We start from the raw sequence: 17,319 nt of genomic DNA, 5'->3' as shown, positions 1-17,319 counted from the left end.
AAAGACCCTGTTAAGAGGAAGAAAATACAAATTACAGATTGAGAGAAATATTTGTACAGCACTTATCCAACAAAGGGCTTATATTTAGAAAATATAAAGAAGCATCAAAACTCAACATTAAACATAAAAGATTCAGTTAGAAAATGAGGAAAATTTATAAAACATTTCACCAAAGAGGATATACAGATGGCAGGTAACACATGAAAAGATACCCAAATCATTTGGAAGATGCAGACTTAAACCACAATGATGTTATCACTTCACACCTATCAAAATGGCTATAATAAAAAAATAGTGATAAAACCAAATGCTGATGAAGTTTTGGAGAAACTGGTCACCTATACATTGTTGTTTGGAATGTAAAATGATACAGTCATTGTGCACAATAGTTTCACAGTTCCTTTTTAAACTAAAAATGGACTTCATACCGAGAACCAGTAATTTCATTCTTGTGCATAGGTTCCAGAGAAAAGAAAACTTGTTGTCACTTAGAAACTCATTCATGAATATTCATAGAAACTTTATTTGTAATAGCAAAAAACTTAAAACTACTCAAATGCCCTTTAATGGGTGAATGAATGAAAAGACTGTATCGTAACACTATATCCACCCCCATGGAATACTGCTTTGCAATGAAAAGAAATGAACTATTGATGCATTGCAATACCATGGATGGACCAAATATAATTATATTGAGTGAAAACAGTCTCTAAAGGACACATACTGTGTGAGTCTACATAGAAATTATGACATAATTATCAAGATGGAGAACAGTTTAGTGGTTGATGGGTTAGGGATGGAGGTAGTGAATGTGGCTATGAAGTGTTCCAGTAATAATACAGCTAAGTGTCTTGATTAGGGTGGAATTAATATAAGATGACATGAGTGACAAAATTGTGTAGATGCATGGCACAAATAGAAGATTATGTCTATAACTTGAGTGAGTGTCAGTTTCCTGATTTTGATGGTGTAATGTAGTTATGCAAGATGAGAAATTTGGGAAAGGCTGGGTGAAGGGGCGCACAGGACCTCCCTGTATATTCTTTTCACCTTTCTGTGTATCTATAATATTTCAAACTAAAAAGTTTTTAAAACTTCAGAGTAACTCAGATTCTTGTATTTCTCAAATCTCATGAAAGAAAGTTATCTTCTATAGCAATACTCAGTTCACTACCATCCACTTCCCTTAACTCTGTAGATTCTCCCATATGCCTTTTCAGAATTTATCTCACATCTTTGCCCAGCGCTGCTTATTTCTTATTTTCCTTCACTTCCCCAACTCTTTGACCTATATATATCTCAAAAGCTCAAATACTGATAAGCTATTGCAAGGACCTTCTTGAAGAGAGAAGGAAACTGAGTAAAGGCCCTTTGTCATGCTGCAAAAGAAGAAAGGCAAGGCATGCTCTTACAGTAATACTTTTTTGCTCTGGTACACCTGAGAAGTAGATGTTTTTATGCCTAGACTTAACAACAAGTTTAAGCAGTTTTGTTTAAGATCAGCAGTGTTTATGTGATGTTGACAAAAACAGATTTCAGAGTCTGTCTGTATTTCATGTTCTTAACTGAAATATACTGCCCTTCCACCATTACAATGCACTCTAATGAGTGCTACTGTGAAAGGTATCTATAAAGAAATGGTATGGAAGGTCAAAGGAAGCACACTTAACTCCCTAGAGAAGGCTTTGAAGAGGCTTCTGGGATGAGATACTTGGTTTGAGTTTTAGAAGATGAGTAGAGTTACCCATCTTAAGAGGATGAGTGAGATCGTGGTACAGTCTACAGACCACAAGTAGTTGTCATAGCCAGAATGTAGGATTTATGACTGAGCAGTGGCAGAGATGAGACTTGAAATGGCTAGATCACAAATGGCTCTACTTGCCATTCAATAGAATGTGAATTAAAGTCTGAAGATAATAGTAACCATTGAAGGATTTGTGTGGGATTAGATGTGAAAGAGAAAGGTTACTCTCAGTGCGTTGTAGAGAATGGAATTGTGGGATGTGAGACTAGAGGTAAGATAAGTTGGGAAACTCATTTAGCAATTTAAGAGTCAAAAGAAGAGAGGCTGAGCTAAGGCAGAACTGAAATGATATTTATAGAATTATTAGGAGATAGAATTGGTAATTTGGCATATTTGAGTATAGTAGGTAAGAGGCAAATGTAATTCCTAGTTTGTTGACTTGAGTGACTTGATCATGTTCTATAACTGAATTGGAAATAAGATTATATAGTAAAAAGAAGGATAAAGTCAGTTTTATAAATTATCTGAGGTAGCTTTGCTGCGTAAAGAGTTGCCCAGATGTCAGTTTAACATATACAGAAAGCTGTAAAGAGAAAAGGGCTACAAGGTTTGGGAATTGGCAGCATATGTTAAAGCCTGGGGATGAGAAGAGAAGGAGGGCCAGAAAATGAAACTCTAGAAAATATTGACATTCAGCAACAAGCCAAGGAGAGAAAAGCCTGTGAAAAATAGTGACAACTGGAAGAACCCAAGAGAGAGTGGCATTATAAATACTGAAAGAGAAGACAGACTTTTAAAAAATGTGTGCATTATAGAACATTTGTATAGTGGAGTGTTATGAATAGTATATAGTCACTTAACAATAGTGTTTGTAAGGAATATTAAATGGATGTGGGAAGAGATTCAGGGTATAATATTGTCTGGATAACTAGTAAAATACCAGTTTTATAAAAATAAGCATGTATGTATTATACATACGCAGAGAAGGAAATTTGGAAGACAGTACCCTCAAATTTTAAGTTTCTCAGATGGCAGAATTACAAATGATTCACATTTTATTTTTTAATAAACTTTCTATAATGAGTATGTATTATGTTATGACAGAAAAAATACATATGTAAATTAAGTGGATTCAGTCAAAAATAATTTCCAGTGGAAATGTTCAATGCAAAAATCACTCAAAAGGGTTCATTTCACTTGTGAGGTAGAAAGTCATTGGTGACCTTAGAAAATTTTCAGAGTCATAGTAGGATCAGAAACTAGATTGTAGTGAGCTAAAAAAATGACTGGGAAGCAGGAAAATTGAGATGGTGAATATAAAAAGTACACATTCAATAAGCCAATAAAAAGACATTTGACAGGAAAGTGGGACTAACGAGGTTTTTTAAGAGAAGAACTTGAAGCATGCTTGTATGCTGAAGGAAGAGAAAGTATATAAACTATGTTCAGAAATGAGTCCGTTTGTGATTGGGTTTGACCATTTGCTGTATAGTAACTGAACATGCCTAAGTGCAGAGAGTTTGATTGAGATCTGTTAATTAATATACAACTGATTTGTTGAATTCAGAAAAAGTGATCTCAAATATCTTATTTTGTATGTGTTTAGTATATGTATAGACATATGTAGAAATGGATTGGCTGTTTATAGAGGAAAAATTTGGATTGGGGTTTAACCTCCAAAGCCATGATTTAAAACAAACAAACAAAACAAAACAAAACAAAACAAAACCCCTCTTAAGTGACTACTACAAAGATAGCTGGTCTCTGTTTTGAATAATTGTGTTTGGGGCTTAATTGCTTCCTTCTGTTCTCACTGAATATATATTTCAAGTTGACATAGGAAAACACCAGGGTTTGTTATCACAGTTTATCATCAAGAAATGGTCAGTACTTGCCAAAAGAAATAAAGTAGCACCTGGATATTCCTTGGTAAGATAATAATGTAGCCTTAGTCATTCTTTAAACTTAGTACATTAAATGATAAACAGGGAATCCTGCAAAACCTGGCAGCTATGTATGGAGGCAGGCCCAGCTCTTCAAGAGGAGGGAAGCCAAGAAACAAAGAGGAAGAGGTATGCTTCCCGCATGTTCGCTACCTCCATCACATAGCCATTTTTGAATTTATTGCCTTCTTTTCTTGCATGGTTTAAATTCTTAACAATTATTTGAAGATTTTGTAGGTCTATAGGGACCTGTTAATATATTTTTGACTGACATTCTGTGTCATAATTTTGACCCGTAACTTATTCAGTATTATGATTTCAGTTTCTTTTCTTTTGATTAAATTAAAAATATTTAATTTTATGATGTATTTCTTTCTTTTCAGAAATAAATTGTTCTTAATTAAACACTTGAAAGCTAATATTACATTTCCATTAACCGGATTTCAGAACTTTTATTTCTTGTGTTCAAATTAACACTGTTCCTTAAATTTAAAAAAATCTAGCAGTAAAAATGTCAATAGCTTTACTTTACATTATTGTGTTGGGGTTTTTGCCTCTTTGTAGGTTTATCTGGCAAGACTGAGGCAAATAAGACTACAGAATTTCAATGAACGCCAACAGATTAAAGCCAAACTTCGTGGTGAAAAGGTAGGTTGAAAAGCTATTTTTTTGAAGAAATTGAATGATATCATAGTAGATTAACATTTAAAATGCTGTGCCATTAACAACAACAACAACAAAAACTGATGACGATAGTGGAAGTTCAAAGATCAGAAAACTACACATAAAGTAAATCTTATTTATGTGATATTAAATTGATAAGACCATTTGTTCCAGAGGAATTCTGAGAGGAAAATATAACTAGTATTCAGGGGAGGATTACAGTGCATTTTATGTCATTATCTTTTTGTTCCATTGTTCTTAAAGGCTGATAGTGGTGGAGAGTTCAGTTACACCTTTAGGAGAAAACTAACAGCATTAAATGATTTCCGTTTTATATTTTTAGATTTTAGTTTATTCATTATCTTTCACAGAACTCTGCACTCAATTTGATGATCTACTTATTTTGTAGAAAGAAGCTAATCGTTCTGAAGGACAAGAAGGAAGTGAAGAGGCTGACATGAGGCGCAAAAAAATCGAATCCCTGAAGGTATAGAATAGAAATGATACAGGTTTTCTTAGAGAAAGTTGGAAGCTGAGATAGAACATTGTGTTCTTAAGTTTTGCATAGTTATATCACTTTATTCTCTTCCTTTAATTTTTTTTCATCTTTCTCCTCCACTTTTTGGTTTCTAAAAATAGTATTTTTCTCTTTTTGTATTGTATTTATGAAAATAGATAAAACCATGGCATAAATACATGAAACTATCATATAAGTAATCTTGAAAAAAATGGTAACCTTAAAAATGAAAAATATGCAAATATACATCCCCATGAAGGTAAATGAAGTCTATGTATAATAATTGTTTTACATTTTTACGTTTTTTTGCCTTTATTTTCACTCAACAAATATTTATTGAACACCTGCTGTATGTCAAGGCTGGTTCTAGGTGCTAGAGATTTAGAGTGAGCTTACATTTTTATTGTAAGATCACATGCACACTTCTTTTTTGGCTAATAAGTAAATATCTTCATAGACCTGGCCAAAAGAAATAAAAACCTGTGCCCTTCTTTCTGGTAACTCATTTTGTTAATTGTTTTTATTTTTAGGCCTATGCAAATGCACGTGCTGCTGTACTGAAAGAACAACTAGAACGAAAGAGAAAGGAAGCTTATGAGAGAGAAAAAAAAGTGTGGGAAGAGCATGTAAGATTTAGCTCATATTCTTAATCCTGGTTGTATTAACATTTTTATAACTCTTCCTGGATAGTACATCAGTATTATAATTTTCTAATGCTTTTTTGTGTGTGTGTGTTTTCATTCTCATTCTCTCTCTCACCCTTTCTCATTACCTCTCTCAGTCTCTCTCTCTGTCTCTCTCGCATTTAAGAATAATCAGTGTGGAAGTTATTTGGGAGATTGATTTGAAGTCAGAGCTAATTTATTTTATTTATTTATCATTATTATTTTTTGAGATGGAGTCTCGCTCTGTCACCCAGGCTGAAGTGCAGTTACATGATCTCGGCTCACTGCAACCTCCGCCTCATGGGTTCAAGCGATTCTTCTGCCTCAGCCTCCTGAGTAGCTGGGACTACAGGTGCGTACCACCATGCCCGGCTAATTTTTGTATTTTTAGTAGAGACAGGGTTTCACCATGTTGGCCAGGCTGGTCTCAAACTCCTGACCTTGTGATCCACCCACCTTAGCCTGCCAAAGTGCTGGGATCACAGGCATGAGCCTCCACGCCTGGCCCTTATTTTATTTTTAAATTTTTAATTTACTGTTGCCAAGTAGCTTATCGAAATCCCAGCCTAATTTAATGACTACATCATCCTTCTGCCACTGATTTATAATTCTACTTGTAAGATTTATTAAATTCTTATATAAACCAGTTAATGAATCTATAACAAGTAGGTATCAAGCTATATTTTCCTTTGGGCTTTCTCCTTTGTTCTATTACTCTGTCTTTTCTGCCAGTACCTCGTTGTATTAGTAATTACAGATTTACAGTATGCTTGAATTTCTAATAGAATTCTTTCCTCATTTCCCCTTTACTCTCTTTTTTTACACTTATTATTCTTAGTTATTTACTCTCTTTTTCTTTACCAGATAAATTTTTAAGGTAATTCTTGTTTCTTTTTTTTTTTTCAATCCTGTTGTAATTTTGATTAGTATTATATTAAACCTACAAGTTAAGAAGAATTGACATAGTTATAATAGTTTATATACAGAAACAAGTTATATTTCTACATTTACTCAGTTTCTTTTATATCTCTTACACAAATTTTGATCATTTTCACATTTATCTGTTGTATTTCTTATAAAGATTATTTCTAGATAGCTTATAATTCCATTTCAATCTTCAAAGGTTTTTTTTCCTAACAGAATATTGCTAATATTTGCAGACATTTTGGGTTTTTGTTTATCCTCTTATCCAGTGAGTTTGTCTATTCTGCCAATTTTAAGTAATTTTCTGAGTTTTAGCCTACAACTAGATCATTGGCAAATAGTCGTGATATACATCATAGTAACAACAGTTCCTATAGTTTATTGCTTATTGTATGCCAGGCATATTATAACCACTCTACTATTGACCCATGAACAACATGGGGGTTGGGGCACTGGCCCCTTGCACAGTCAAAAATTCACATATAACTTTTGACTCCCCACAGACTTTACTACTGATATCCTACTGTTGACTGGAAGCCTTGCCAGTAACATAGAGTAACATATATTTTATATGTTATATGAATTATATGCTGTATTCTTACAACAAAGCTAAAGAAAAAATGTTATTTAAAAAATCATAAGAAAGAGAAAGTATACTTACTATTTTTAAATGGAAGTGGATCATCATAAAGGTCTTCATCCTCATCTTCAGGTGGAGTAGGCTGAGGAAGGAGGAGTAAGAGGATTGGTCTGGCTGTCTTGGGTGGCAGAGGCAGAAAAAAAATTTGTGTGTAAGTGGATTTGTGCTGGTCAAACCTGTGTTGTTCAAGGATTAACTGTATATTGTTTTTTTTTAATCCTTACAACTTTACAAAGCATATATAGAAAGGATAAAATAATTATATAAAATATCCCCAACTAACGGCAGAACAAAGATTTGAACGTGGATCTGCCCAATGTTGAAGACTTTTTCTTATGCTGTTTCCCCTGCTTTCTGTAAGTTGTGCCTTATAAACAAAATTTTTTTACTTTTAATTTTTGTAGGTACATGGCAGATGTATATATTTATGGGATACATGAGATATTTTAATACAGGCATAAATGCATACTAATCACATTAGGGTAAATGAGGTATCTATCACCTCATGCATTTATCCTTTCTTTGCATTTCAAACAATCCAATTACACTCTTTTAGTTATTTTAAAATGTACGATAAATTATTGTTGACTATATTTACCTTGTGGTGCTACCAGATACCGGATCTTATTCATTTTATCTAATTTTTGTACCCATTAACCATTCTTACTTTCATGTACTACCCTTTCCAGCTTTTGATAACTATCATGTTCCATTTCCATGAATTCAATTGTTTTATTTCTTTTAGTTTCCACAAATAAGTGAGAATATGCAAAATTTGTCTTTCTGTGCCAGGCTTATTTCACTTAACGTAATAGAACTCCACTTCCATTCATACTGTTGCAGATGACAGGATCTCATTCTATTTTATGGCTGAAGAATACTCCATTGTGTATATGTCCCACAGTTTTCTTTATCCATTCACCTGTTGATGGACAATTAGGTTGCCTCCAGATCTTGGCTATGGTGAATAGTGCTGCAGTAAACACGGGAGTGCAGATATCTCTGATATACTGCTTTCTTTTCTTTTGGGTATATACCTAGCAGTGGGATTGCTAGATTGTATGGTAGTTCTATTTTTAGTTTTTTGAGGAACCTCCAAACAGTTCTCCATAGTGGCTATGGTAGTTTACATTCCCACCAACAGTGTACGAGTATAAGAGGGTTCCCTTTTCTCCACATCCTCGCCAGCATTTGTTATTGCCAGTTCTTTTGATAAAAGCCATTTTGACTGAGGTGAGATGGTATCTCATTGTCATTTTGACTTGTATTTCTCTGATGATCAGTAATGTTGAGCACTTTTTCATATACCTGTTTGTCATTTGTATGTCATCTTTTTAGAAATGTCTATTCAGATCTTCTGCCCATTTTAAATTGGATTATTAGATTTTTCCTATTGAGTGGTTTGAGCTCCTTATATATTCTGGTTATTAATCTCTTGTCAGATGGGTATTTTGCAAATATTTTCTCCCATTTTGTGGGTTGTCTCTTCACCGTGTTGATCGTTTCCTTTGCTGTGCAGAAGCTTTTTAACTTGATGTGATCCCATTTGTCCATTTTTGCTTAGGTTGCCTGTGCTTATGGGATATTACTCAAGAAGCCTTTGCCTGGACCAGTGTCCTAGAGAGTTTCCCTAGTGTTTTCTTTTAGTAGTTTCATAGTTTGAGGCCTTAGATTTAAGTCTTTAATCCATTTTATTTGATTTTTGTATATGACAAAAGATAGGAGTCTAGTTTCATTCTTCTGCATATGGATATCCAGTTTTCCCAGCACTATTTATTGAAGAGACTGTCTTTTCTCCAGCGTATATTCCTGGAACATTTGTCAAAAATGAGTTCACTGTAGATGTATGGATTTATTTCTGGGTTCTCTATTCTGTTCCACTGGTCTGTGTGCCTGTTTTTATGCCAGCACCATGCTGTTTTGGTTACTATAGCTCTGTAGTGTAATTTGAGGTCGGGTAATGTGATTCCTCCAGTATTGTTCTTTTTGCTCCGGATAACTTTGGCTATTCTGGGTCTTTTGTGGTTCTATATGAATTTCAAGAGTTTTTTTTATTATTATTTTTTACCAAAAAAAATGGTAATTTGATAGAAAATGAATTGATTCTGTAGATTACTTTGGGCAGTATGGACATTTTAATGATACCAAGTCTCCTTCCATAAGCATTGAATGCACTTCCATTTGTTTGTGTCATCTATGATTTCCTTCATCAGTGTTTTGTAGTTCTCCTTGTAGAGATCTTTCACCTCCTTGGGTAAATGTATTCCTCCGTATTTTTGTGTGTGAGTGGCTATTGTAAATGAGATTGCATTACTGATTTCATTCTCAGCTTGAATGTTATTGGTGTATGGAAATACTACTGATTTTTGTACAATGATTTTATGTCCTGAAACTTTACTGAAGTCGCTCATCAAGTCTAGGAGTTGTGGTGGAATTGTTAGAATTTTCCAGATATAGAATTAAATTGTCCACAAAGAGGTAATTTGACTTTCTCTTTTCCTATTTAGATGTCTTTTATGTTTTTCTCTTGGCTGATTGCTCTGGCTGGGACTGCCAGTACTGTGTTGAATAGGATTGCTAAGAATGGAGTCCTTGTCTTGTTCTAGTTCTTAGGAGGAATCTTCTAACTTTGTGCTCATTCAGCATGATGTTGGCTGTGGGTTTGTCATAGGTGGTTCTTAATATTTTGAGATATCTTCCTTTGATGCCTAATTTGTTAAGTGTTTTTATCATAAAGGGATGTTGGATTTTATCAGATGCTTTTTATGTGTATATTGAGGTGATCATATTCTTTTTTTAAATTCTGTTTATGTGGGGAATCACATTTATTGGTTTGTGTGTGTTGAACTATCCTTGCATCCCAGGAATAATGCTCACTTGATCATACAAATTTTCATTTTAATGTGCTACTGGATTTAGTTTGCTATTATTTTATAGAGGATTTTTGTATCTATTTTCATCAGCAATATTGGTCTGTAGTTTTCTTTTTTTGTTGTGTCCTTGCCATATTTTGGTGTCATGATGAAATTGGTCTTGTAAAATGAGTTAGGGAGGAATCTCTCCTTAATTTATTTTCAGTAATTTCAGTAGGATTGGCATCAGCCTTCTTTGTATATTTTGTGAATCTATCTGGTCCAGGACTTTTTTTTTATTGGTAGTTTTTTGTTTTGTTTTGTTTTGTTTTTATTACTGATTCAGTTTTGTACTCATTATTGGTCTGTTCAAGGTTTCAGTTTCTTCCTATTTCAATCTTGGGAGACTGTTTCCAAGAATTTGTTTATTTCCTAATTTTATAGTATGTGCACATAGAGATGTTCATAGTAGTCTCTGAGGATCTTTTGTATTTCTGTGGGATCTGTTGTAATGTCACCTTTGTTATTTCTGACTGTGTTTATGAATCTTCTCTTTTTTTATGTTAATCTGTCCAGAAATTTATTAATCTTGTTTATCTTTTTAAAGAACCAACTTTTGTTTGATCTTTTCTATGGCTGTTTGGTCTCAATTTAATTTAGTTCTGCTCTGATTTTAGTTATTTCTTTTCATCGGCCAGCTTTGGGTTTAGATTTTCTTCTTCTAGTTCCTGTAGGTGCGACATTAGGTTGTTAATTTGAGATCTTCCTATTATTTTTGTATAAGCATTTAATGCCGTAAACTTTCCTTTTAACTGCTTTTGCCATATCTCAGAGGTTTTGGTATGTAGTGTTTCTACTTTCATTAGTTTCATTTTTTTTTTTAAATGTCTGCCTTAATTTTATTGTTTCCCAACAGTCATTTAGAAAGCAGGTTGTTTACTTTCTATGTATTTGTATGGCTTTGAGAGTTCCTCTTGGTATTGATTTCTATTTTTATTCTACTGTGGTCCAAGAAGATGCTTAGTATGATTTCAGTTTTTTAAAAAATTTATTGAGACTTGCTTTATGACTGAGTATGTGGTCAGTCTTAGAGTATGTTCTGTGTGCAGATAAAAAGAATGTATATTCTGTGGTTGTTTGCTGTAGTGTTCTGTAGATGCCAATTGGGTCCAACTGGTCAAGTGTCCAATTTAAGTCTAGAATTCATTAGTGTTGGGCCTTGATCAGTTTAATGCTATCAGTGGGGTGTTAAAGTGTGTCCACTATTATTGTATGATATTATTGTCTGTCCCTTTTCTTAGATCTAGTAGTAATTGTTTATAAATCAGGGTCCTCAAGTGTTGGGCACATATGTATTTAGGATAGTTAAATCCTCTTGTTTAATTGAACCTTTTATCATTATGTAGTGCTTTTCTTTGTCCTTTCGTACTGTTGTTGATTTAAAATCTCTTTTATCTGATACAAGAGTAGCAAGCCCTGATCTTTTTTGTTTTAAATTTGCGTGACCTTTCTCCATCCCTTTACATCAAGTCCTTTGGGTGTCATTACATGTGAGATGGTCTCTTGAAGATAGCAAAAGGTTAGGGTCTTGTTTTTTCGTCCAATTTGGCATTCTGTCTTTTTAGTGAAGCATTTAGGTCATTTATGTTCAGTGTTAATACTGATATGTGAGGTTTTCTTCCTCTCGTAGTGTTAACTAGTTGCTTTGTAGTCTCAATTGTATAGTTGCTTTATAGTGGCAGTAGCTTTGAACTTACATGTACTTTTGTGGTAGCGAGTATCATTCTTTTATTTGCATGTTTAGAACTCCTTTGAGCATTTTTGTAGGGCCTATCTGGTGGTGACAAATTCTGTTAGCAATTGCTTGTCTGGGAAAAACTTTATTTCTCCTTTGTTTATGAAGCTTGCTTAGCTTGGCAGGCTGTGAAATTCTTGGCTGGCATTTCTTTAAGAAGACTAAAAATAGGCCACCAATGTCTTCTGGTTTGTAAGATTTCTGCTAAGAAATTCGTTGTTAGTCTAATGGGATTCCCTTTAAAAGAGGCAATTTAGTTCTTTTCTCTAGCTGCCTTTAAGATTGTTTCTTTCATATTGACCTTGGATTGTCTGATGACTGTGTGCTTTAGTGATGGTCATCTTATATAGTAGCTCACTGGTGTTCTCTGAATTTCTTGTATCTGCATATCAATCTCTCTTGGAAGACTGGGGAAATTTTCCAGAATCATACCCTGAAATATGTTTTCCAACTTCCTTACTTTCTGTTTTTCTCTCGCAGGAATGCCAGGAATTCATAGATTTGGTTGCTTTACATAATCTTATATTTCTTGAAGGCCTTGTTTGCCTTTTTAAATTCTTTCTCTTTATTTTTGTCTGACTGGGTTAATTCAGAAGATCAGTCTTTGAGCTCTGAAATTCTTTCTTCTGCTTTGTCTAGTCTGTTGTTAAGGTTTACAACTGTATTTGAAATTCCCGTAGTGAGTTTTTTAATTCCAAAAGTTCTGTTTGGTTCTTTGTTAATATCATTATATCATCTTTCGTGTCCTGGATCATTTTTCTGCCTTCTCTGTATTGGATTTAAACTTCCTCTCAGATGTTGTGGCGTTTCCTTGCCATCAGTATTCCAAGTTCTGTATGTATCATTTTAGATATTTCAGTCTGCTTAGGATTCATTGCTAGGGAGCCAAAACGATCCTTTGGAGGTGACAAAGCATCCTGGCTTTTTGTACTTCCAGAGTTCTTGCACTGATTCCTTCTCATCTGACTGAGCTGACAATTCTTTTTTTGGATTTGTGTTTATTTGGATGGAACTTAATTTTTTCCCCTTGAAGGTATAACTGTGATGTATGTTGTGTGTGCTCGATTGGCTTCTTTTCTGGGTGCTTTCAGGGGGCCAAAGCTCCATATAGGTTTTTTGGTTACAGGTATGTTTGTGACGTGGCTTTCTCAGATGCTGTTTTTTGTAGTTTTTGCTTCGTGGTGTAATTCAGGCCGCAGTCCAGTAGATGGTGCTGAAGAGTAAGATCCAGCAGATTTATTTAGGCTCTGTTCACTTTCTTTGGGCCACCAGAGAAGCCCAGAAAGGGCCATTGGGCCCCAACAGAAAGAACTGCTGCCACTTCCACAATCATGCACTTTGGCAGGGTGAGAAGGCGAGAGATGACCCCCTTCTCCTCGTTTGTTCTGAGGCATCGGTGGTGCCTGTAATGGAATGGGGAGCCGAGCAAGAAGACATGAGGCAGATGAGAAGAGAGGTAGACTTTATTGGGCTCGCGGGCAAGGTTCACTGGTCCGCTGAGGAAGTCGCGCTCGGGGCGAGTATCGGGGGGCCTTTTATAGGGCGAGGTAGGCGGGGTTTGTAGGTTTCGGTTTTCCTGAGTTAGGTGTCGATCTCTGAGGAATGACGTGTCCAGGAGCTTGCACAGAGCCGGGGTTTTTTGGCGGGCGCGGGCTTTTTTCCCGCGCTAAGAGTCTTAGCAGGAAGTGAAGGGCGGGAGGTCCTAACAAAGGGCCTGCCATGCCGGGTGATACCGCCATGGTGGATCTAGATTCCTGCCTAACAGTGCCCCCTTCAGTGATTAGTACTGCACTCACATTTCCTGTTTCCCATTGGTGGCTTTGACAGGCTCCTCTGTCTCCTCCCTTAGGGGCAATTTGTGCCAAGGGTTTGATCTGGGGGAGACCCCAAACTCCCTGAGAATCTGCTGGTGTCATGTACTTGCCAGAGTCAGAGTAGGTTGTGTAGTATGTCTGTGGGTGGTGGTGCAGTGGCTCAAGGGCAGAGGATCTCCAAGCAAGGGAGTGGCACCACAGGTACACAACTGGTATGACAACTGCCATCTCAGTTTAGGTTGGAGGTGGGTACAGCATGGCTAAGTCAGCTGCTCACCCAGTTCTCTGTTTTCAGGAAGTCCTCTAATCGCCACCAATAATGCTACCCTGGTTTTCAAGGGCTGAGGGGCTCCCCAGCTGTTTAGCAGCCAGTGTGTTGTCAGAGGGGTGAGGGGAGCAGAGACACACTCCCACCTACACTTTCTACTGGACTCTGAGTTCCTCAGAGGTCAGTATCAACCAGACTTTTGCTGCTTTCTTTCTCTCCACCCAATCTTCTTCACATGGGTACTCCAACAGGTCCTGGCTCTCTTCCCACTGTTTCCTTGTCAAAACTTGATTATTTACCAGTAATTTTGATCTTCCTTCTGAGGAGAACTGGTATGAGATGTCCCTAGTCACCATCTTGAAGCAGCCTCTGAATCTCATTTTTCTGTCCATTCTAAATCTTTTGGAGAGCTTCATTACATTGAAGATTGTTATTGATATGTAAGCACGTACTATTGCATTTTGTTATTGTTCTTTTTTTTTTTTTTTTTTTGGTCCTTTGTTCCTTTTTCTTCTCTTATTGTCTACTTTTGTGATTTTGTGCTATGTGCTAAGTTTTCATTCCTTTCTCTTTCTCGTTTGTGTATTTGCTGTAGTTTTTTGCTTTGTAGTTAATCATGAGGCCTACACAAAGCATCATATAGTAATAATAGACTATTTTAAGCTGATAACAATTTAACTTTGTCACATGAAAATATTCTAGACTTTTACCGTCCTCACAATTATTTTTTCTGTCACAGTTTATACCTTTTTACATTTTGGACTTCATAACAACTTAATGTAATTACAGTTATTTTTGACTGTTTCAACATTTAACCTTTATAATAGCAATTCGAGAGATTTACACACCACCATTGCAGTAATGGAATATTCTGAATTTGAATATGTATAAATATCTCTCTACCAGTGAGTTTTATACTTTGATATGTTCTTGTAGTAGTAATTATTGTTCTTTTGTTTCTGGTTGAAGAACTCTTAAGCATTTCTCATAAATCAGATCTAGAGGTGATGAATTCTTAGCTTTTGTCTATCTGGGAAAAACTTTACTTCTGTTTTATTTCTGAAAAACAGCTTTTCTGAGTATAGTATTGTTGGATTGTTGGCTGGCAGGGTTTTTTTTTTTTTTTTTAAATAGCACCTTGAATATATTATCCCATTCTCTCCTGATCTGCAAGATTTCTGCTGAGAAATCTGCCGATAGTCTAATGGCGAGCCCCTTGTGTGTTGCTTGATGCTCTTCTACCTCTGCTTCTAAAATTCTTTGTCTTTTACTTTTAATGTTTTAATTATAAAGTGCCTTGGTGAGGACCTCTTTGCATTGAACCTGTTTGCTGGTTTTCAACTTCAGTAGATATGCATGACCATATTGCTTCCGAGACTTGGAAAGTGTTCAGCAAATACCTCACTTAGAAAAACTTTCTGTACCTTTCTCCATCTCTTCTCTCTCTCTATTTTTTTTTTTTTTTTTTTTTTTTAGATGGAGTCTTACTCTGTCACTGGAGTGCAGTGGCGTGATCTTGGCTCACTGCAACCTCCACCTCCTGGGTTCAAGCGATTCTCCTGCCTCAGCCTCCCGAGTAGCTGGGACTACAGGCACATACCACCATGTCCAGCTAACTTTTTGTATTTTTAGTAGAGACAGGGCTTCACCATGTTAGCCAGGACGGTCTTGATCTCCTGACCTCATGATCCTCCTGCCTTGGCCTCCCAGAGTGCTGGCATTACAGGTGTGAGCCACCATGCCCAGCCTCATCTCTTCTTTCTAGAGCTCATACTGTGACATTTGTTCATTTCATGGTGTTCCATAATTCCTGTAGACTTTCTTCACTTTTTCTCTATCTGGGCAATTTCAAAAGACCTATCTTCAAATTCACAGATTGTTTCCTCTGCTTGATCTAGTCTGCTGTTGAAGCTTTCAATTTTTAACAATTTCATTCATTTAATTCTTCAGCCCCAAGATTTCTGTTTGGTTCTTTTAATGTTATGTATATCTTTATTGAATCTGTCATTCATATCATGAATTATTTTGCTGATTTCATTGAATTGTCTATTCTCTTGTATATCCCTGAATTTCTGTAAGATCATTACTTTGATTTCTCTTTCAGGTAACTTGTAAATTTCCATTTCTTTGGGGTCATTAACTGGAGAATTATGTTCCTTTGATGGTGTCATGTTTTCCTGCTTTTTCATGTTTCTTGTGTCCTTGCATTGATAACTGCACATCTAGTGGATCAGTGACCTCTTCCAAATTTATACAGTTGCTTTTGTAGGGAATGATTCTACCTAGAGATGGTTGCTAGGGGGTCAGTTCAGCAGGATGCATTGGCCCTGCGGATGGTGGTACAGTGGCTCAAGGGCAGAGGTTCTGCCTCTGGTTCCAGGTAGGCATGGTAGTGTAGTGTCCATGCAGCTTCTTCAGTTGTAATCAGTATCAGTAATGGCTGCAGGTACTTTAGCCAAGTCTGTAGGAGTGTATGACAGTGGTGGTTGCAGCATAGGTTATTAGGATTCTCAGTGGCAAGGGCTTTAGTGGGGGTCCTCCTCTTCTTGTTTATCCCACTGTGGGAAGACTTTGTTGGGGAAATCCTTCTTGGTGTCAGATTTGGCAGAGCTCACAAGCAGCCTACAGTGGTGCTGGGGTCCTGGGCCCACTGTCTTCCTGAATTACTCTGACACTTGTGACTTGAATACAAGTTCACTCTCTGAGGTACGGGTAGATGAAGCTGTTCTACAAAGGTGGGGACTGTGACTCTAAGGTATTCCCCAGTAGCTTGGGCCCAGGTAGCAGGGATATAGCTGTGATTCTGATCCTGAGAGTCAAGGCACAGCACTGGCATGGGTCTGGAGAAGAAGAGATGTTCTACAGGCTTGAGCTCTAGGGAGCAGGGCATAACTGCAATTCAGTTTCTGGAGCCAGTAGGGCACAGTAGCAACTTGGACACCAGGAGAGGAGATTCCTTGTAGTGGTGATTCTGGCATGGCAGGCCATAACAATGTACCATGCTTTGTGAGGCTGGGTACAGCAGCAGCAAGGGGCCATGAATGGTGGGGCACAGCTGTGGCTTAGGCACTGGGGGAAGGGAATAGCACAGCAGTGATTCCACCCTTCTGTATATGGCCTTCCTTAGCCTGTGCTTCACAGGGTTTCTGCCACTCCCTTGCTGTTCTTTGACGTTCTCCTTAAGTCGTTCTGGTCAAAATGTGATTATCTATTCATTGTTTTCGTCCTTTTTTGTGAGGCAGAGGGTAGAGCATTAGACATTTGTCATTTGTCATCCTGCTGATGTCACCACCCTCCTTGCCTAGCTGCCTCGCTGCCTGGCTATCTAGCTGCCTCCCTCCCTCCCTCCCTCCCTCCCTCCCTCCCTCTGTCCCTCTGTGGTTAGTTTCTATTGCCTTCAACCAAAGAATCTTAACCGATTTACCATGTAAAATGCTCAGCATGGTACCTGGTGAAATAGTAACACAAATAAATTCACTGGGAATTCGGTGTCT

At 36.6% G+C, this 17,319-nt stretch overlaps 1 protein-coding gene across 4 annotated transcripts in view; it reads left to right on the top strand.

Annotated features, from left to right (window-relative positions):
- NEK1 (NIMA related kinase 1) overlaps positions 1-17,319 on the top strand; it is a 207,570-nt gene that overhangs the window by 90,718 nt on the left and 99,533 nt on the right. For 2 of the 4 annotated variants that reach the window (XM_030918325.1, XM_010364011.2), the window contains 4 exons: positions 3,733-3,816; positions 4,252-4,335; positions 4,760-4,837; positions 5,398-5,493. In XM_030918325.1, the coding sequence (XP_030774185.1) occupies positions 3,733-3,816; positions 4,252-4,335; positions 4,760-4,837; positions 5,398-5,493 (342 nt within the window). The remainder of the gene's footprint in view (positions 1-3,732; positions 3,817-4,251; positions 4,336-4,759; positions 4,838-5,397; positions 5,494-17,319) is intronic. The other 2 variants (XM_030918331.1, XM_030918322.1) reach the window with 1 other exon arrangement.

This window comes from Rhinopithecus roxellana, chromosome 2 (assembly GCF_007565055.1).
Source record: "Rhinopithecus roxellana isolate Shanxi Qingling chromosome 2, ASM756505v1, whole genome shotgun sequence".
Lineage (NCBI taxonomy): Eukaryota > Metazoa > Chordata > Mammalia > Primates > Cercopithecidae > Rhinopithecus > Rhinopithecus roxellana.
The sequence above is the reverse complement of the archived record's forward strand: the minus strand, read 5'-3'. Positions and strand labels throughout refer to the sequence as shown.